Genomic DNA, 22538 nt, shown 5'->3' with positions numbered 1-22538 from the left:
GGTTAAGGCTTGAAGTGGGAACAAAATATTAAGAAACAGTAGGGAAGGAGACTCAGTTCATTACATATGTACCAATTACTCTACAAATCTTTTAATCACTTAAGACTTTAGTAACCAAATACTGCAAGTCGGTACTGTACTAAAATTTTAAGATTATATGTATTCAAAAAGATTGTTCGAAACCTTGCATACAGATATGTAATACTACAGAAAACTACCCTTGCATACAGATATGTAATACATAAAAATCCATGGTCAATGTAAAATACTTTGGCAGTAGTTGAAAATACAATTGAAAATTATCCTACAAGGGACGCCTGGGTGGCTTAGTCTGTTGGGCATCCTACTTCAGCTCAGGTCATGATCTCCTAGTGGTGAGTTCGAGACCCCCCCCCCCGCCCCCCACCCCCACCCCCACCCTCCCATGGGGCTCTGTGTTGACAGCTTGGAGCCTGGTGCCTGGTGCCTGCTTTGGATTCTGTGTCTCCCTCTCTCTCTGTGTCCCTCCCCAACTCATGCTTGCTCTCTCTCTTTCAAAACTAAATAAATATAAGTTAAAAAAAAATATCCTACACGAATGAGACAGACATGGCATGTGTTAAACTCACAGAAGGGGAAAAAATAAAATGCCTCATATCTGATGGCAAATTCCTCCCACAGTATCGGTTTTTAGAACTGGTCTTTATAACAATATGAACCTTGCCCCCTGGACTGGTAAGTACAACATTTAAATCTGGTACAAAAACCATTTTAAAGAGAAACGAGTGATGTCGCTAGGGGCTCTTTTTCTTCCGTCAGTCACAAGATCCTTCAGTGACTGGCCTCTTTTCGGTGGAGGAAAAGGCAAAATAACCCTAAAGCCTCTTTGGTGACGGGACGAAAAGGAAGAAAGCCAGTTGAATCAAGTCAGCGCCTCACACATTCTTCACTACGCCAGAAAAAATGGTCCTCAATGGGAGAGTCCTACTGCCCTCACAGGAAGGGAAACTGTCTCAAGACCTCTCTTGAGAGAGAGGCGTTCTCTTAGGAGAACGCCACCATGGAGTTTTACGGCGTCTGCCAGAGCGTCGGCCGTCAGTTTGCACCGCCCCCTGTTTCCGGGAGCGGTAGCTAGGCAACTGCCGGCGGTCTAGGAGAGTGGAGGACACTTGGTTGCTTTAGTGCTCCTAGCGGCAAACGACGAGCGCTGCAGTTCCGTCTCACAGGTTTTACCCTCTGCTCTCTCCACCCCCTTTACCCCCGTCCGCCCCTCCGCCACTTTGGCTCCTCCCCTTTCTTCTCTCAGGCTCACTTGCTCGCGCTCTTGCTCGCGCTCGTGCTCGCGCTCACTCTCACTCTCGTGCTCGCTCTCTTGCTCGCTCTCGCTCGCTCTCGCTCGCTCTCGCTCTCTCTCTCCTTCCTCCTCCGCCTCCTCTGCTCTTGGGCTAGAATATCTATGGGTCGAAACGTGATGCGATGAATCCGAGAGAGACCGAAACTAGGACGAGGAGTGGGGCGGAAGCGGCGGGACTCCTGGGCATGGGGGCTTCACCACAATAGAGGCAGCGCCCCCACCCGCCCCCGCTAGCTCCTCCGGAGTGGAGCCCCCAAACCCCTTAGGGAAAAGGATGGCGGCGGCACCTACCCAGATAGAAGCCGGTGGGTAACTGTGTCTGGGGGCTAAGGAGATGGGAGCTTAGCGCAACGGCTGTCAGTTTCTTTTGAAAAAGCTTCTGTTTTTCTTTACCTCCCTCTCAACCTCTTTTCCCCTCTTCCGCAGAGCTGTATTACCTGATCGCTAGATTCTTGCAGTCCGGACCCTGCAACAAATCCGCTCAGGTGAGAGGGAGAAGGAGATCTGGGAGTCGTGGGGAACGGTCCCAATGGGGAAATTGAGGCATCGGGGCGTGCGGTTTCCCTGAGAGTGAGGGAAAGGCCGGCCTTGACTAGTCCTGCCGTCAGCGGCTGGGTTCGAAGTGGGGAGGGAGTAATGGGTTAATGGTCTGAGCTGCTCTTCATATTCGTTTTTCCCTTTTGCTCAGGTGCTTGTGCAGGAGCTCGAGGAGCATCAGGTACGGAGCCCCTTCGGGAAGAGGTGGGGAGGGCTGGGGTTAGACTGGAGGAAGGGGAGGGCAAGTCAGGGGCGGAGGACTGGGGCTGGGAGGGAAGCTTGGATCTGGGCACTCAGAACTGTTGTCACTGGAGTGAACCGGCTTCTTCCCTCAAAAGGGGCGGATATCGCTGGGGTCTTAACTCGCCCCCTCTTTATGCCCGTGGGAGGCGGTTTTTCAGGATTTCCTCCCTCTCGGCCTCCTGCTTCCTACACTGGACTAGCTTTGAGGCAACAGCTATGTGACTCGAGAAATACGGACGCCAGAGGGTCGGGGACCAGGACCCAGGTTGGGTCGGCTTCATTGGGAGCTGAGGCTTGGCCTGTATGGTTTGCCCACCCCCCCACCTTTTCTTTTCTCCCGCCCCCAGTTGATTCCGCGCCGCTTAGACTGGGAGGGAAAAGAGCACCGAAGAAGCTTCGAGGATCTGGTGAGTAAAGTTTTCATTTCAACTTAACCCAACTCTTTCTCCACTCCCTCCCCACCTTGTTCCTCCAACCCGCTCCCGACCCCTCCGCCTCTCCAGCTTTAGAGCTCCTAGCTGGGCCAAAGAACGACTGCCCCTTCCTCGCTCCCTGCCAGTCAGAGAAAGGGTACCTTGCCCTTCCCTTGGCCTCCCTTATTTCCACTCGAAAACTTTGAAGAATGTGAGTTATCAGGGATGCCGTTTTGTGGATTACGAATATGTTACAAACATCGAGAAAGGCCCATTGTAGGGGGAATAAGGGAGAAAAACCAGGGGGTTATCTTGGGGCACGTACCAAGGACTGACGTTGGCCAATGACAGCGTTGGTAACAGCCCAGAGTTCCGGATTAGTGGAAGAAAACTGGTTTCTGGTTGGTCCTGCCTTGAAATACGGGAACTAAGGCCAGGCTTAGTCTTTTTTTGGGGGGGAGGGGGGGTACGGTGGAGGGAGCTCAGGGAGGGGAGTTAACCGACCCTGAATTGGGCAAAACGACACAATTAAAAATAATGGGAAGCATCAAACGAATTCCAAAATTTGCCGGTTTTAGGTAATCGACTACCGAATAAAAAGGCATAATTGTGTATATCATATTTTAGAAAATAGCTCATTAAATCATTATTAGATCGCATTTCTGCAGATACATTTTCATTAAACAACAACTATGGATTATGACCTTTTTGAGAATTTATGAAACAGGATCTGGGATTTAGAAGGAGATAACAATGATTATATTTTAAAATATACTTTAGTGAAGGACCAAAGGCATTGAATTGACTGTGTTGTTTCTCCTAAATATATAATCCATAGTGAACATGCACCTTCTGTTCAGCATTGATACAAAAAGGTGATCTTTTTTTAGTTTGGGGAAGATGTCCTCTCGCGTTAGCCACTGGTACAGTGAATTGGAAGGAAATGAAAAGAGAAAGGGGTGATGTTACTAAAATCTAAATTCAGCTATCTTTCCTTCAAATAAGATCCAAATGGAGGAAGATCAAAGTTAAAGTAAGTTAAAGGGGTATGGTAGACTCTAAATATAAATAAAATGATTTAATAACACAATATTTAAACTGATTTAGTGTTTGATAATTCTTTTATATTGAATTACAATAATGAGGCCATGTTAATAGTTATTACTAAGTAATAATTTTAGTTTGCTATTTTATTTTTTGCAAATCATAAAATGCTCTAGTAGTTGTGATATGGATAAATTCCAATATGGTAAAAAATTTTCAGATGGATAAAAATTATTTTGTAAACAGTGTGTGTATTTAATTTGTATTTATCAGTGTATTTAATTTGTAGTCAGACTTTTTGTTGGACTGCAGTCCTGCCAAAAAAAGAGGCAAAACAGTGCCTACCAATATATATTTAAACACTTTATGACTAATGTGGTTTGGAAGATAGTTTTATACTGAGGTGTATTGAAGATGTTTTCATTGACATTTATGTGTAAGCAGACCATTTTAAGTAAATAGCAAAAGGAGACTTAAAATAAAAAGCTTTTTTAAAAAAAGAAAAAGCTTTTTAAAAATTACTTGACAGTAATAAAAAGCAAATGAACATCAAAATAATTAAAAACAGTACTAACCAAACACAAACATAAAAAACAAAAACAAAATTCAGTTTACTAGACTTCATTTCCTTATATTATAGAGGCATATTTTTACATAACTGTAGTCAATGTCCATTTTATGCTTTATATTTTCTTAACATTTTTTGTATATATTTGAATAGTTATTGTCATTTTAATGTTAAGAAAAGATTAAGTTTGCTATGATTTGAACTCAACATTCAGTTGAACATTTGGGTTCCTTCTAGGTTTTCACTAATATCTTTGCATAGTTAAGTAGTCTTGTTTCTTCCTTCCTTTTTTTGGATTTATTTTCCTGGGCTATTTTTCCAAAGTGGAGCTATCAGGTCAAAGGGTCTCTTCAGTTTTATAGCTTTTGTGATGTATTGTAAAATTGGTCTCCAGAAGATAATACTAATTCATGATGTCACCATCTAGGTACTTAGAGTGAGTTTTTAAATATTTTTTGAATCTTTAGGTGGCTTTAATGGGGTGAAAATAGCCCCTAGTTGATTTAATTCGTTCTCTTTTTTTCATTAGTGAGGCTTAAATTTTAGCCAGTTTTATAGTTGTTAATCCGTTTGTGTATATCCCTACATATACCTGATTTTCATTTTTGTCTTATAAATATATTGTTTGGTTTTTCATATTTCCTTACACATTTTTATTTTTATATACACAGAATTTCATCTATTGTTTGAACATTGTAGTTTAGACAGTGTATCTTTTTAATTTTTCATCTTGTACACTGAAGTTTTTATTTTTCTGGGATCCAGTGTTTCTAGGAATGTTATATTTTGATGATATGGTCCTATTTTAAGTCAAAGATCTGTTTTCTACCTATAGATTTCTTTGTAAGGGAAGATGGGGTAGGGCTGAGTGAGAATTTGAACAGAAGGAAAAGAAATGGAGTGGCTGATAACTGAATGTGCTGTGATAGATTGATTGCTAGATGCATCAGTTTTATAGTTGATTAAAATTATTTCACATTTTATTTTTGATTTTGTGTGGCTTCATTGTGGGAGAGATGGATTTTTTTCTTAGGGTAGGTATTTTTTAAAATGCTGTTAGAACAATGGATTTATACAGTGTGATCTTTGATTTAGCTATATATTTCAGGTTGAAGTTTAGGGTAAAGTATTAAGAAGTATAACCTTATATGTACTTACAGTCTTTATAAGTAGTATAATCTGATATGTTAAATTATATAGGAGTACTTCAAACTGAAGATGTATGAGGGTATAAAAAGGAAAGAATACAAATGCATGATGCAGAGGTAAAGAATTATAAAAAAGGATATCAAAATACTGAAATAAGATCACATAGCCATGCAATATGAAACAAAAATATTGCCTTTCTGTCTGTATATATACTTTTACTTAAATTGTCTATGCTGCTTACCTTGATTTATCCAGAAGAATATTAGGATAACAAGTTGGATTTCTTCAATGCCTCATTATTACTGTTAGTATTATATATCTAGAAATCCTTCTTTTTTCTTTCTTAAATCTGATTTAGTGTTTTACTTATAATTTGGAACACAATTAAGGTGCTATTTTATTAAAGCTACTGGCAGGCAAGTATTGACATATCCAGATCTGAAGTGCCGTTTAAAAAATGGGCCTGTATATGAAGCGTTTGCCAGTTTATGTTGAACTATAAGGTTTTTGAATATGGCATTCAAAATAAGACATTCTAAATTAACTTTCAGAATTTTAAGTAATGATACAGGGAGAAATTTGAAGTCATGGTGAGTGTTTTCGAAGTTTGATCTGGACATTTTTCATTTCTGCTTGACTTGTTTACAACATAATAGAATTAGATTTGCTTCTTACAATTTATCTTATGGTAGATAATTTAAATAATTACAGATGTCTGTTCATTTTTGGTGACCCTGTTGAATTGTTGGCTATTTTATTGCTTCCTCCTTGGAGCTTTATTGGGGACTACAAACATAGTAATGAGGGGTATGTGTATGTGTGTGTGTTTAAATGAACAGTTTTTGTTAGCATACAAATTTTATATATTGAAATTGTGACTTGGAAACTTTTTTAAAGGCATGTTTTAATATTTTTTAATCATGTTAAGGGGACTTGTATCATAAGACTGAACCAAAAGCATAATTACCTTTAGGTGTGGTATATAATGTAAAAAACAAATATATATATATATATATATAGCATTTTTCATCTCTAGAATTGAAAGCCTTAATTAGTGCTTTCATTTGGAGTGACATAGATTGTATTACCTTCATTTTATATTCAAAAGACTTGAAGCAATTTTATGCTATTAAAAGAAAGTTTATCAAGATTGTATGTTCATTACTATCTTTAAAAAATATATAAGTATCTATTATGATATGTTATTGTAAGAACTTGAATCTGCATATAACTTATGCAAGTTTAAAAATATTTTCACATTATCTCATTTGATCCTCACAAAGTACTTTAAAACACTGTATTTGAATTCCAGACATGCCTATATTTTTTTCTTAACCTTACCCGGTTCTTGTTCTCTAATTACTAATAATAGCTTAATTTGTTTATTGAATAGTAGAATGATTTCTGAGTGCTGGCAGCATAGTTATTGCGTCTCTAAGTGTGGAAGTAATTTAAGTGTGTGTGATTTATTAACTGCTACATGGATACACAGCCATAGTTAGGAAGAACAGAATGCATTTTGGGAAACCAAAAGGCATGTGCTGCTCAACCCCAAGGGGATATAATGCTACCTGATAGTTCTTATGGTAGAGAGCAATCGATGCTGGAAACTAGTTTTCCTCACTTTTGATTTGCTTGAGCTACATGTACTCTTTTGCTTTCTATAATATGTTGGCTTTAACTATTTGTCTGGATTGATCATTGTCTTTTTTCACACTTTGGTCTGAGAACATATTTTCAATGATTAAAATCCTTTTGGAGATTTATCATTAGTCTTAGGAAAACTGATAACTCAATACAAATGAGATGGCATTAAGAAAGTGAAGAGAGCTGCTGTTAGGGAGTAATAATTTGGGTTGGGTGAATGTCCCTTATAAAATTTTGTCCTGAAAGCACCTTTGTCAATTTGAATATTAGTTTAGTTTGTGTTTTTGTTCTTGGTTTACTGATGTTGATTACTGATTGATTAATAAACAGGTCTTTTTTTTTTTTTTGGTAGAGAGCAAATAAGTAATTTCAAGGCAGTTTAGTGTTTGTGTTAAATTTTGGGGATGTCCTTGTTTGATATTTCTCATATAAGATTTTGTGAGTAGTATGTAGAAAAGACCATAAGATTTAGTCTGAGAGATAGCCTTTACTTGCTGAGTGACTGTGGGCAAGTTAAGTTACTTAACCTCTCAGGGATTCAGTTTCCTAAAACCCTCTGTCTATTTTACAAGGTTGTTCTTGAACCAAATGAGTTAAATATGAAAGAAAGCATTTTGTTAATTAAAAATGCATCGCAAATTAATTGGTTACTGCATTTTAAAACTAGGACATAGGGGTGCCTGGGTGGGTAGGTCTGTTAAGCGGCCAACTTCATCTCATCTCATGATCTTACAGTTTGTGGGTTCAAGCCCTGCATCGGGCTCTGTGCTGACAGCTCAGAGCCTGGAGCCTGCTTCAGATTCTGTGTCTCCTCTCTCTGCCCCTCCCTCACTCATGCTCTGTCTCTCTCTCTCTCTCTCTCTCTCAAGAAAATGAATAAATGTTAACCAAAATTTAAAAATAGGACATAGAGGTTGAATGGAAAATGGACATCTAAAGAACTATGACCCCTCAATTTATATTTTCTTAGCTAGCTAATAATCACCACCTAATTTTTATAAAATTTTTATAAGGTGAGGAGGTATAAAACAGTACCATTGGAAAAAAAGTATTTAAAAAGTGAGTGTTAGAATTGAACCTGAAATGAGTGTTTTAAAGTGCATCTGTGTTAACTCAAAACAAGAAATTATTGTTATGTCAAAAGATGTTTAGTGTTGTTTGCATTATTATTAATTAGAGAAAGGCAGTTTAGTACCATGCTGGTGTAGTATTCGCTGTTGTTTGAAGTGGGAGGTATGTCTTTCTGATGTCTTGTTGCAGGGATCCTCAACCCTTCTGCTTGATCTTTTCTTATCCTGAACTTATTTTCTGTGCATTATTGATAAGTAATTTCTTGTTTTTTAAATTACCTTGTTGAAGATGTTTTCTCATCTACCATGGTAGTCTATAATAATCTGACCCTCAGTTATTATTTGTGTGATTTTCTTAACTTTTGTTAGAAGCATTTCATGATACATGTTTCTTAGGCTTATTTAATATGCTAGATGGTACTGAGTTCTTTTATTGGACATTTCTTTAAGGATAAACTTCTAGAATGTGGGTGGGCTCCTTGTCCATGTCTTGACATTATCTGTCCTCCAGGTAATAGTACTTTCAGTACTTGCCTTCTTGAGGTACTGAAACCCAGAGTATACATAAGCCTAGGTGGGTTGCTCTTGAGTTTCATTCCTGAGGAAATCTTAAAACTAATAAAAAAAAAATGCTGTGAACAATGATTAACGTTTTGAAAAGAAAGTGATAGGAAGCCTTAATGCTTTGTAGCTCATTGTACAAACCAGTGGTATTACTACAGTAGAAAAGCCTACCTGTTTTATTTACTTTTGTGCCCAGTTTTTTCCCTTTCCTCCTTCAAATTCAGCAAATGTTAAAACTCAACACTTTAAGATATAATATTGGATTATTGCAGACATTTATATTTTACTGAAATATAAATTTCAATATCAAAAAGAAAATAAACTTACTTTTTGTGTTTTCTTTTTTTATACATGTATTTTTTTCTCTTCAAAATCAGATGATACTCTGCGAGGTTTTTCTAAGTTCCCTTTATTTATTTATTTTTAGTTTTTAGTTTTGGAGAGAGAGAGAGTGTGTGAGTGGGGGAGAGGAACAGAGGGAGGAAGGGAGGGAGGGAGAGGGAGAGGGAGAGGGAGAGGGAGAGGGAGAGGGAGAGAGAGAGAGAGAGAGAGAATGAGAATGAATCTTAAGCCCGATGTAGGACTTGATCCCATGACTCTGGGATTATGACCTGAGCTGAAATCAGGAGTCAGATGGACACTCAACCCACTGAGCCACCCAGGCGCCCCTCTGCGAGTTATTTATTATTATTTTTTTTTAACTTAACATCATGGAGGAGAATCTTAAACACTGAGGGATATTATGTTAGTCATTGTGCAGAGTACATTTACTGGGTAGGGGTACCTTTCTCTTTGCCTGGAATGCCTTCCTTTCCCTTTGTCTATCTTATGAATTTTCACTTAGGCTTCAAGTGTGCAATTGGACAAAAACCCCTACTCCTAGGCTGATGTAGGTACTGTATTTTTTTGCTTCTAATTAGCCCTCTGTACTAACCTCTAGGCATTTGTAGTTTTGATTTATTTACTAGTTTGTTTCCCCTTCTGGGACTATGGGTTCCCTTAGGGCAGGAGTTTAATCTTCCCATCTCATCTCTGTATTTTAAATGCCTGAATGAATGAATGCATGAGTGAATGATTTTGTTTTTGTTTTACAAGTCATATGAGGTAGTTATCATTACTCCTGTTTTACAGATGCGGAAGCTCAGGCTCTCAGACTGAGTAACTCTGCAGGTCACATAAGTAGGAACTGAGGATGGTAAAAAATTGAAATCTAAGTCCTTTCTACTGTATCACACTGCCAGAAGCAGTAACAGCTAGTAAATTTTAGAGCCTGAATAATCTAGTCTTCCAGATTTCAAAGTACTATTTGATGTATTTAAAGGCTTGCTGTATTTTTCAAAATCTATCTTGTTTTCTGTCTCTAAATATAAAAAAGATCATGTGACTAATTTTTTGCATGTGCTTCTCCCCTCCCCCCACACCAAAAAAATTTAAAATCTCGGATAAAATGTTATATTTCACTTTTTCAACATATGGTCCCAGTTTGATTCTTCATTTTACCTGTGCAATCATGATCTTAGAAAACAAAACACAATTATCTCTTTTATTTGTTTTTTTGGAGTTACTTATCCTATATTTTCTAAAAGCCAAGGTAAAAATGTTATCATTGCTATATGAAAATTAGTATTTCAAATGTAGTGCTTGTTGGTATGGGCCTTGTACCTTGAAATTAGGTACCTTTTGCATTTTATTCAATTCCCAGCTGTATTCCTTTTAACTAACTATGATGAGTAGGATCATGTCTGTGAACTCCCTGGTCTTCTCACTTGTCATAATAATTCTGAAGTGTGGTGATTCAGTTGTTAGATTTGGTATATATCCTATCTTCCGATCAAGCCAGTCTTCCTATCAAGAAGGCTTCATTTAATTTCTTTCAGTTTATTTGAATTTATAGTTTTATTTTTTTTGCAGTCTTTTTGTTAGTTATCTTAATAATTTTCCAACTGCTTTAATAAGACAGTAATAGAGCAGTGGACAGGGAAACACAGATTTCTGTACGTTCATTGTGACCACTAGACTTCACTTCTCTGGATCTGTCTTTCCTACTATAAGATGTGAAGTTAGGTTAATTATGCACAAGGATACTTATAATTCAAACATTCTATAATTTAATTCCTTGGAGCTGTTTTACAGAATAATATAGAAGTTTGTAATATACTTTTGAACTTTGTTTTTAGAGAATGCTTTTCTTCTGCAAATATCAAAGTACTTGTTGTGTTGTGGCCATTATATTCCAGAGAGAAAAATGTGGTTAAATAACTGAAATTAGAGTATTTGAGCTTTAATTGAAAAGAGGGGCTTAGGGGCGCCTGGGTGGCGCAGTCGGTTAAGCGTCTGACTTCAGCCAGGTCACGATCTCGCGGTCCGTGAGTTCGAGCCCCGCGTCAGGCTCTGGGCTGATGGCTCAGAGCCTGGAGCCTGTTTCTGATTCTGTGTCTCCCTCTCTCTCTGCCCCTCCCCCGTTCATGCTCTGTCTCTCTCTGTCCCAAAAATAAATAAACGTTGAAAAAAAAATTTAAAAAAAAGAAAAGAGGGGCTTATAATATGTTACAAATTTCATAGAATATTTTAATGCATACTTTTTAAAATTACATTATATTATTATTATATTCATACATAATTCTAATATAGAATTTTTTAAAACTTAGAAGAGTAATTATTGAGAGTAGATGAGTTTATATGCCAAAAAAGATCACCTTTAAAAAATTCCAACTTTAATCAAAGCAGATGGATTGAAATAAATGTCAACTACCAGTTATAAGTCCTGAAATTTGATTTAGAAGAAACTATTATTGCAAGAACTGAGCTGATAGAGTTTGAAAGCCTGTTAATGTTATTTAAAGGAGATGCTAGCATGTTCAAATTCAAATGTATTGTTATTGGTGTTGTGTTGATAGAATCTATATTTCTCTACCATTGTTTCATATTCAAATTTTTATTGATTATAGGGGAATGGACTCTCTGAATGGGACCACTTAGAAATTAAGCAATTTGTAATTGTATAGGGTGGAATTCAAACTTGTGAAATTTATTTAATAATTTATAATTTAAAAAAATCTTCAAGAATTTGGATGTAGAAAGGCCTTGTTTTGGTTGATTAATTAATGATTCCGTATTTTAAAATTATTACTGAGGAATTGATTGAAAAATTTACATAAATGGCTCAAAATCATTTGTTTCTATAAAATGAAGTAGCCAGGCAACTTAAGATGTCAGTTTAAGATATAATTCTGACAGATTTTTTTTAAGTTTATTTATTTATTTAGGGAGAGACAGAGAGAGTGAGCAGGGGTGGGGTAAGAGAGAGAAGGAGAGAGAGAATCCCAAGCAGGCTCCTTGCTATCAGTGCGAAGCCTGATGTTGGGCTCGAACTCATGACCTGAGCCAGAACCAAGAGTCGGACACTAACTGACTGAGCTACCCAGGTGCCCTCGACAGATTTTCTATAAGAGGATAATTCTAAAAATTCATATTAGCGGGACACCTGGGTGGCTCAGTCAGTTGAGCATCTGACTTCGGCTCAGGTCAGGATCTCGTGAGTTCGAGCCCTGTGTTGGGTTCTGTGCTGACAGCTCAGAGCCTGGAGCCTGTTTCAGATTCTGTCTCCCTCTCTCTGCCCCTTCCCTGGCTATGTTGTGTCTCTCAAAAATGAATAAATGTTAAAAAAATTAAAAAAAATTCATATTAGAGAGCTCCTATTTTCTGGATTATATTGCAATTCTAGGAAGGGATTAGCTCTTAAGATGGTGATGGGATAAAAAAAAAGAAAATTGATACAAAAAAAAGTGCCAGTAAAGACATAAACTACCATCCCGTGTAAAGCCTTTGTGTAGTGTGTACTTGATGCAAAAGTAATGGCTGATAATGCAAGCCGAGTGTATCTGAGACAGTGTTGGTGGGAAAAAAATGCATAAACTATTACAGATGTTCATATGCAGTATTTTGCTTTGAGATATGTATTTTCTGGGGTACTAACTATTTGCCTTTAGGCATATTTAGGAAATGTTCTAATGTGGAGAGAATGAATTACAAACTAGGATTTTAGGATATCAGTGTCTGTGGATAACAGATATTTAGATTGAACTGAATCATTAGCTGCTTTGACTTTAATATTACCTGTATATTTTAACTGAGAGATGGTTCTATGTAGGAATTTGCCTCAAAAACAAAACTAGAAATGTGAGAGATAACTTAAAGGAATTTGCTTGATCCTTTTTACCAATCCAGAAGCTAAACCTTGTAGATGCAAATATAACATAATCAGGCTAAGTTGTCATTCTTTTTGAGTAGCTTGACAGTTCCCAGGCCTCAGTTATTTTGACAGATTAAAATTAATTTTTGCTGGGATTTAAAAAAGATAATTGGCAGGAAATAATTTTTAAAAATCACAATAGAATTACTTCTTCCCAGAATTCTGAATACATGTTGGATTGTAGTTCTTCGACCTATGTTTTATAAGAAAACAAAAAGGTACCTTGACAGGAGAATCTAACATTTTTCCTCTGAGTTCATGTGATATTTCTTACAGATAGACTTTGGTTTTTGTACGTTCATTGATTCATTAAACAAATATTTATCTGGAACATACATAATTTCTTCTTTCATGGTCATTAGGGATGATTTACAAAATTATTCTCTCATGTTGTATTGTTCTTGACCTGGTGGTAATATACTGATGATACAAATATATATATGTGTGTGTGTATGTATATATATATTTGCATTTATTGTTCATTCTCTCCCTCACCCTTTATGTCAAGATGAGAATGTAAATGTTCTTTTTATCTGAATATTTTTAATAGTCTAGTTTTCTGTTTGCTCCTTTATTTTTTTATGTTTTTAAAGTTTTTTATTTATTTTGAGAGAGACAGAGATAGCACAAGTGGGGGAGGGGCAGAGAGAGAGAGAATCCCAAGCATGCTCCCCACTGTCAACGTTGAGCCCAATGCAGGGCCTGAATCCATTAAACCATGAGATCATGACATGAGCTGAAACCAAGAGTTGGACACTTAACTGACTGAGCCACCCAGGCGCCCCTCTGTTTGCTTCTTTAAATAATTAGGTATATGAAACACATCATGGACTTGAACATTAGCTTAGATTAAAAAAATGAAGTTTTGTTGTTTCATTTTCTCACTCCTGTCTACCTATGTTAACCATCTTCAGAAATTTGCTTGTGTGTTTTAAAAACAAGTTAATGTTGCAATGAATTTTGAGTATATATAGCTTAGTTGTTTAGAACATAGTATTTATAAAATCATTAATTGGATACTGTTTTAGAAACCAGTTAACTATTTTTTAGGAAAACCAGTTCTGCTTTATTAAGCAAATTTGGGATTTGGGTGAGAGTTTGGTGCAAGTAATAACTTTGCCTTCTTATCATTTATATAGAATCTAGGTCCTCTGATTTTTGATCTGTTCATCACTAGTGAATAAATCAAGTACAAGTAGTTTACCCATTGTCTTTGTACTTTAATTTTAGGCATGCTCACTTTTGCTGTTTTGCAACACTTATTTCATAAGATTAACAGCTAAGCAAATGATTTAATCAAGGCATGTAAAAGTAAGTTTGAGTGCCATATCATTTAAATGTTACCATTTAAAAACATTTTTAACAGGGGCGCCTGGGTGGCTCAGTCGGTTAAGCGGCTGACTTGGGCTCAGGTCATGATCTCACGGTCTGTGAGTTCGAGCTCCGCGTCGGGCTCTGTGCTGACAGCTCAGAGCCTGGAGCCTGTTTCAGATTCTGTATCTCCCTCTCTCTGACCCTCCTCCGTTCATGCTTTGTCTCTCTCTGTCTCAAAAATAAAATAAAACGTTAAAAAAAATTAAAAAAAAATAAAAACATTTTTAACATTTATTTATTATTGAGAGACAGACAGAGCGTGAGCAGGGGAGGGGTAGAGAGAGGGGGAGACATAGAATCTGAAGTAGGCTCCAGGCTCTGAGCTGTCAGCACAGAGCCCGACACGGGGCTTGAACGCACAGACTGCCAGCTCATGACCTGAGCCGAAGTCGGTCGCTTAACCAACTGAGCCACCCAGGTGCCCCAAAATGTTATCATTTAGATGTGCTTAATTTTTGTAGCTCGCTCTTTAGTTTGACTGAAGTATTAAATAGTTAAAATATTATTTTCCTTATTCTTTATTTAAAAATTGCACTTTGTTCCATGATGAAATAGTTAATGGACTGGTTATGTTTTTAAACCAAATTGGTTTTCCTGTTTTATTTATGCTTTTTAGGTGGCAGCCAATGCACACATTCCTCCAGACTACCTCCTTAAAATTTGTGAGCGGATTGGCCCCTTACTAGATAAGGAGATCCCTCAGAGCGTTCCTGGGGTACAGACGTTACTGGGTGTTGGTCGGCAGTCTCTGTTACGGGATGCCAAAGGTAAGATTTTCACAGTTTTTAGAGGAAGGAGTGGAGAACAGCATATTTTTATGTTAAGTAAATGTTCCCATGCTTTTCTAAATACTAATTTTCTTCTAGTTTTTCTTATTTTGACAATCTTATTTTTATTTTCTTAGTTTACAGGTAAATATTTAGAGGCCTAAAAGAAGACCTCTGCTGTAAAACAGTGAATACAGTAGAAATAAACAATATAGAATCTTTTTGTAATCCTGTGGAGTAGAGATGTTAAAAGATCACTGCTCTGATTAGTACAGTATTAATGCTTAATTCATTATGTTTTAATATTTTTTAGTATTATAAGTCTTTATATCATCCTAATCACATTGTATATTTTATAACAGGTAAATGAGAGATGATATGTAAAAATTCACATATGATATATTAAAATTTTTATAATTAAAATATTAAAAAATATGTAACTGTTCAATAATAGTGTTTCTACTCCCCTGTTTTGCAGTCTTTTAAATATTTTCCCTAAAACATGTAAAGTAGTATTTTATGAACATAAAAATGTGAAATTAGGCATTAAGGATGTCTGTTAGTATAATAAGTACTTCAGGTCTAGCAACCAGGTTACTTCTGTTTTGTTTTATTAGCATAATGTTTTCAAATTCTAATTGACAAAGGTAAATAGTTTCAAAAATACCAGTTCTAAAATCTCATTTTGTAATTTAAGGAAATTCTTCAAATGAGTTAATTTGGAAGCTTTCAAGAGAATAGTAGAATATTTTTGTATCACAATTGAATTATTAGGAATATTTCATATTTGCTTGAGTTTTTTGACATAAACATCAAATACAAAAAACACAGCTATTCATAGTCTGTTGTCATCTGATATGCAATATTGTTACCTGTTATGGCACAATTGGCAGGTACCCCATAATGTGAGTATGCACCAAGTATAAATTTTTCTGAATTCTACCTGGAATACTTGTGCTGTAGTCATAACCTTGCTTATATAGTTTTATATGAGTAGAAATGTATAAACCTAAAGATCAAGAAAAACTTAAAACGTTATTAATCCATGACATATTTGCATAAGATTCAAATACATGCGTAATAAAAGTTTTAGTTCTAGATCAGTGCAGAAGTAAAATACCCTGGTATATATTAAAGTGTTGGTGTTTCCCAGTGATAATATAGTTTAAAATTTATTTTTTAATGTTCATTTATTTTTGAGACAGAGAGAGACAGAGCATGAATGGGGGAGGGTCAGAGAGAGAGGGAGACACAGATTCTGAAGCAGGCCCCAGGCTCTGAGCTGTCAGCACAGAGCCCGATGCAGGGCTAGAACTCACAGACCATGAGATCATGACCTGAGCCGAAGTCGGAAGCTCCACCGACTGAGCCACCCAGGCTCCCTTTAGTGATAATACAGTTTATAACATGTTTAAAAATATGCATGTTATCTTTATTGTGGTGTTAATAGTTAAAAATATATTCCAACAAATGAAATTGAAAACAGATATTTACCTCTGAGGTACAATTAAAAAAAACACTGTTCTATTTCTTGACTAACATTTGAATCTTTTTGTGTAGACTGTAAGAGTACACTATGGAATGGGTCTGCTTTTGCAGCTCTACATAGAGGCAGACCTCCAGAACTACCTGTAAACTATGTGAAACCTCCAAATGTGGGTGAGTAATGTCCATGTGAGCTATAAACATATTCTTGATTTGTTTTTTCCTGAACTCATTATACTGCCAAAATTAAATTTGAAGTGTGAACGAACTGCTTACATTCTTGAGGAGTTTCATGGTTGGTCCAACTTTTTTAAAGCATTTTTACTTAAATCAAATATAATTATGGTTTTGAGATTTTGTTTTGTTTTCATCTGTCCTTCCTTACTTCCTCCCTTCTTCCCTCCTCCCTTCCTCCTTTCCTCCTTTCTTCTTAGCAGAAGCATTTCCTGTTCTATATAGTATAGGTGTTTTTAACCATCTGGATGTTTATTTATATATCTATGTGCTGAACTTAAAGGTTTTATATGGAACTATGTAAAGATAGCTTTCCGAACAAAACATAATACATTCTGCTTATATCTATTTACTAAACATATTATGATGTGATAAATTTTATCTTTATTAAAACAAATTATTAAACAAATTATTAAAACAAATAATTAAATTTTTATCTTTATGAAAACAAAAAAATCACCCTTCCCACTTTTAGTTTACTGAAATTCACATGTTCCATTCAGATTATTACTGCGACATTTCTGGCCAGACCATTATGAAGAAATACTAGTAGTGGTTTCCAAGGAGATCTAGCTACAAAACCATTTGTACTAAAAGTTAACTCTTAAAAAGAATGAACAAAACCATACAGCTAGAGGAGTAATTGCCACTCTGCTTCCCTATTTTCTCATACTTCTAAAAAATTATTTTATATAGTGCCTAGTGCCTAGAGAAAATTCCTTAAATTCGAATTGAAAAATAAAAACTTAAAAATGCATGCTATTTTATATAATAAGCTTATAGAAGTTACCCCAAGAGATTAAACAAATTTAGGCTAGAAATAATTTTAAAATTTATTTAGGCAAGTTATTGATAAAGATTCATAAGGGTTATTAAAGTAAATTGGATACTTTGGTGTACATTACTAGCAATATTTTTCCATAGCCTGGATGTTCTTGGGTGAAAAGACTACTGAGTTGGGTCTAATTGAACATGGCATCTTTAACATTTTTTTTTCATTTTCAGGAATAGATTGTTTATAATTTTCCAGTGTTCACTTTTCCCTTAAAGCTTTATTCATAATTCATTTATTGACTTGAATTAAAATAGCTTTTATTATTCATGTATTTATTTATGTTCAAAAGATACAACGTATATATATTAAGTTTATTTATTTTGAGAGAGAGAGAGCATGAACAGGACAGGGGCAGAGAGAGAGAGAATCCCAAGCAGGCTCTGCACTGTCAGTGCAGAGCCTGATGTGGGACTCAAACTCATGAACCACCAGATCACGACCTGAGCTGAAGTTGGATGCTTAACTGACTGAGCCACCCCGGCACTCAAAGATACAGTATTTTTTACCACACTGTCAACATTATTTGTAATGTTCTGTACTTCCTTCAGTGGTCACATGTAAAATGCTGAAGAACAGCATTTAGAGTATTAGGTTTTCCATCTTTCTTTAGTGTTTTCTTCCCTTCCCTTTTAAACAATTATTTTTAACTATATACATTCAAATTTCTTCTGGTTTTAGATAGTGAACACTTTGCATTCTGACTTAGATCACTTTGTTATTCTTATTCCGACTTAGATCACTGTGTTACTGTTATTGCTTATAAATTTTAGTGTTCCTGGCATTGATGCTTTCACATTCTTAAATCTACTGTTATTTGAAGAGAAGCTATTACAATAGAGATAATTCAACCATAATGCATTTCATGTAGTATATACCAGTAAAAATATTTAAGTTTAGGATATTTAGAATTCAGAACCTAGTAAAAACTTAGAGGAGTGGACTAGAAAAGTAAGCAATATGAATAAGATGTCTTTTAAAATTTCTGATTTGAGAGTTTTCTTATTCTGGGATATTGTTCTGCATAGCTACTTTATAAATTTTATTTTTATCCTTTATTTATTTTTGAGAGAGAGACAGTGAGACAGAGTGAGAGTGGGGGAGGAATAGAGAGGGAGACACAGAATCTGAAGTGGGATTCAGGCTCTGAGCTGTAAGCACAAGGCCCAACATGGGGCCCAAACTCACGAACTGCGAGATCATGACCTGAGCCGAAGCCATACAGTTAACTGACTGAGCCACCCAGGCACCCCTAAAACTGATTTTAAAGTAGCTATGCAGGGGTTCCTAGATGGCTCAAGTCGATTAAACATCCGACTGTTGATTTCGGCTCAGGTTATGATCTCACAGTTTGTGGGTTTGAGCCCCGCATCGGGCTCCACACTGACGGTGTGGAGCCTGCTTTGGATTCTCTCTCCCTCTCTCTCTGCCCCTCCCCTGCTCGCTCTCTCTGTTTCTCAAAAATAAATAAACTTAAAAAAATAAAATCAATTATTTTTATAGTTCCCCAATGTAAATAGAAACTTAAGGTAATCTTGAAAGTTTAATCAACCAATCTTAGAACTTTAGTAACACCATTTTTAATAGAAGTGTTCCTTGGTCAAGTGAATGTGGGAAATACTGATTCTACAAAAAGTATAGAAAAAAATGAACGTATGTAGGGCTGCTCAGAGTCTTCCATATGCTAAAATGCATTGTGAATCACCTTATGGGGAGCATTTCCTAAATAATTTGATAGTGGAGACCCTTTTCCCAAAATGCCTGTAACATTCTGAAAATTTCCTGGGAACAGATTTGGGAAACAGTTATAAACCCCCGTTTACAGCAGAAAAAGCCAAAGTCCAGAGAAGTATGTAATTGGCATAAGTTATACTGGTTACCTTCCTATTTCCACAGCATATTTCTTTGGTGTAACAGATCTATACTTACAAAGACCCAAAAATAGAAGATTAGCCATTATTACTTTTTTGAAGTCAAATGTCTTATGGTATAATTCATATAAAATAAAAATTTTCTTTTTAAGTGTATACTCCAGTGAGTTTTGACAAATGTATACATTTGTATAACTAATAGCACAATAAAAATGTAGAACATTTCTGTCACCTCCTAAATTTCCTCATGTCTCATTGCAGTCTATCCCCTGCCCCTCCCTCAACACCTGGAAACCACGAATCTCTCTATCCACTCTACTGTTGCCTCTTTTGGAATTTCATCTGAATTAAATAATAAGCATGTAGCCTTTTGTTTATGTCTTATTTTTCTTAGAACTAATGCTTTTTTGATTTATACATGTCATTTCATGTATCAGTAATTTAGTCCTTTTTATTACCAAGCAGTATTTCAGTGTATGGATATATACCATGATATGTTTGTCAGTTCATCAATTGATGCACATTTGAGGTGTTTCAGATTATGGCTATTATAAATAAAGCTGCTATAAACTTTCTTTTCTGGAGCATGAACATCAGTTTTTATTTCCTTGGTTAAATATCTAGTTAATGGGATTGTTGGATCATGTGGTAAGTATAGGTTTAACTTTTTAAGAAGCTGCCAGATCATTTTGAAGGTGGCTGTCCCATTTTGTGTTTCTACCAATAGTGTATAATTTTAGAATTAGCTTTTCAATTTCTACAAAAAAATGACAAGGAATTTTTTGGGATTACATTGAATTTGTAGATAATTTGGGAAAAAATTAACATCTTAACAACATAGAACCTTATAATCTAGGAATATGGTATAATTTTCCATTTATTTAAGTCTTCTATAATTTCTCACAGCAGTATTTTGTAATTTCTAGTGTATAGGTTTTGCACGTCTATTGTGAATTTTTTCCCTAAGGATTTCACGTTTTTTTGGTGCTATTTTAAATTGTATGTTTTAAATTTTCAATTTCCAGTTGTTTGTTGATAGTAAATAGAAACTTTTTTTTTTTGTTTTGTAATTTGACCTTGCTAAATTCACTAACCAGATCTAATAGCATTATTTTTAGATTCTTTGGGATTCTCTGCATAGATGATCTTGTTCTCTACAAGTAAAGACAGGTTTACCTTTTTCTTTCTAATTTTTCCTGGCTTATAGTTTTTTCTCTTGCATTATTGAACTGCTAGTGCAATGGTGAATTGAAGTGATGAGACTGGACATTCCTGCCTAGTTCCTGATTTTAGGGGGAAAGCAGGTAGTTTTTCACCATTAAGTATGATTGTAGATACCCTTATCAGTTGGAGGATGTTCCTTTCTGTTCCTACTTTGCATAGAATTTTTATCATAAATAGATATGTCCCACTTTTAATTTTATCCAGTATAGTTAGACTTACACCAGTCATTTCTTAGGGCTTATTTTACCTGTTATTTTATGTAGAATAGTGCTACTCAGTAGAACTTTCTGTAATAATGGAGATGTTCTATTTGGTGCTATCCAAAATAGTAAGCACTAGCCACATGTGGCTGTTGTATCTGAAGAACTCAATTTTTAATTTTACAGAATTTTTAGTAATTTTAAAATCTATAACCACATATGGCTATTGACTACTGTAGTAGACAGTAAAATCTAGAACAATATGAAAACCAGTAAGCAGCTTTATGGATAGGTACATAATTTAGTAATAATGTATTGACTAATGATGCATTTTATAAATTCAACCTGGAATGTTTTCTACTTTTGTACTTAGAAACTAGCTTTTCCTAATTTGATTGTAGTAACTCACTTCAAAGATCATATTGTGCCACCTCTTTCTAATGAGTTTCGCAATTATCTTTGGCCAAAAACAATAAAATCTTGACCTTAGCTGGACTTTCCACTATATTGGATTATATATTCAAATATTCAGTATTCCCATCCTTTGTGCAGTTAATCGATGATGTTATTTAGTAATTTAATGAAATGGAGGTGCAGGAGCATGGCATAGCATAGACTAACTACTGTAATACTTTAAATATATACGTACGTAAGTTTACCAAGGGTGAATTTCCAAATCCTTATAAGGAAAAAGCAAAGATGCCTGTGATATTTACACTATTATAAAGTCTAAGTTCCAGTCATACCATTTCATTAGCTGTATGCTTGACTAATCAGACTGGTTTTGCATTGTGCCAAAATTAAATCAAAGGAAGAAAATTGAACTAAATTCAAAACAATGTTAATACCTAATGACAATCAAAAGAATCCTGGAACATATGTAATTAATATTTGTAGTATTATTTGAGATCTTGCACTATAATCACTAAATATTCTTGTTTCTTCATTCCTTTACAGATTAGTATTTATTTTGGAAACTTTGTAGTAGTTTCACTAAAATTTGAAAATCAAATTTGACACAAATACAACTCTACTGCTGAGCTGGTTTTTCAGTACAGAAGTAATTTCAAAGTCTGTTTCATGTCCATTTGAAATGAATATTTGGAAGAACTACTATTATAGTTATTTTCCATCATGGTAAAAGTTTTAAAAATTTTTCTAATTATTCTCCTAAATAATTTCCATAAAATTATCCCTAGAAATGGCAGCAGGATGGCTTGTTCACTCTAGTTTGAGACTGACATTTTACCCAAGGAACAAATATGCATGCTTACCTTTCTAAACTGTAGGGCATGATATGACAAGACTATTTTCAAACCTTTTTTTTCTTTTTTCTTTTTGAAAAATTGATATATAGCAGTGTCCTATAATTTACATAGTAGGCCTTTTATTTATACTGTATACAGCTCAAGAGGCTTGCATTAACTTTAAAGCCAAATTAATATTTATATATTGCCATAAGCTTCCATTTAGCATTGATTGGCTCTTGTTATTGGCTATTCTATGGTTATATGTCACATTTAAACCCATAATTCACTTGGAGGTGGGAAACTTGCCTCTTGTTAATATGTACGTGTAAATTGAAAGGAAGTCTAATTTAAACTTTTTATTTGGCTGAGGTGACTGGGTTTCTGCCAGGAATATTTGTCCACCTCTCTCTCTTATTTTATGCAGTTCTTATCTTTTGCCCATGGATCACACTTTTGCCAGGCCTTGCTTTCGTTGCCTCCT

The 22538-nt window shown here is 35.5% G+C and overlaps 1 protein-coding gene across 5 annotated transcripts in view; it reads left to right on the top strand.

Annotated features, from left to right (window-relative positions):
• The first annotated feature begins 1286 nt into the window (after nucleotides 1–1286).
• The window catches only part of BRWD3 (bromodomain and WD repeat domain containing 3), a 238400-nt gene continuing 217148 nt past the window's right edge, over nucleotides 1287–22538 (top strand). For 2 of the 5 annotated variants that reach the window (XM_045051272.1, XM_045051273.1), the window contains exons 1-6: nucleotides 1287–1638; nucleotides 1760–1818; nucleotides 2022–2051; nucleotides 2461–2520; nucleotides 14811–14961; nucleotides 16522–16620. In XM_045051272.1, the coding sequence (XP_044907207.1) occupies nucleotides 1608–1638; nucleotides 1760–1818; nucleotides 2022–2051; nucleotides 2461–2520; nucleotides 14811–14961; nucleotides 16522–16620 (430 nt within the window). In that variant the 5' untranslated portion in view covers nucleotides 1287–1607. The remainder of the gene's footprint in view (nucleotides 1639–1759; nucleotides 1819–2021; nucleotides 2052–2460; nucleotides 2521–14810; nucleotides 14962–16521; nucleotides 16621–22538) is intronic. The other 3 variants (XM_011291814.4, XM_045051271.1, XM_045051274.1) reach the window with 2 other exon arrangements.

This window comes from Felis catus, chromosome X, assembly GCF_018350175.1.
Source record: "Felis catus isolate Fca126 chromosome X, F.catus_Fca126_mat1.0, whole genome shotgun sequence".
Classification (NCBI taxonomy): Eukaryota; Metazoa; Chordata; class Mammalia; order Carnivora; family Felidae; genus Felis; species Felis catus.
The sequence above is the reverse complement of the archived record's forward strand: the minus strand, read 5'-3'. Positions and strand labels throughout refer to the sequence as shown.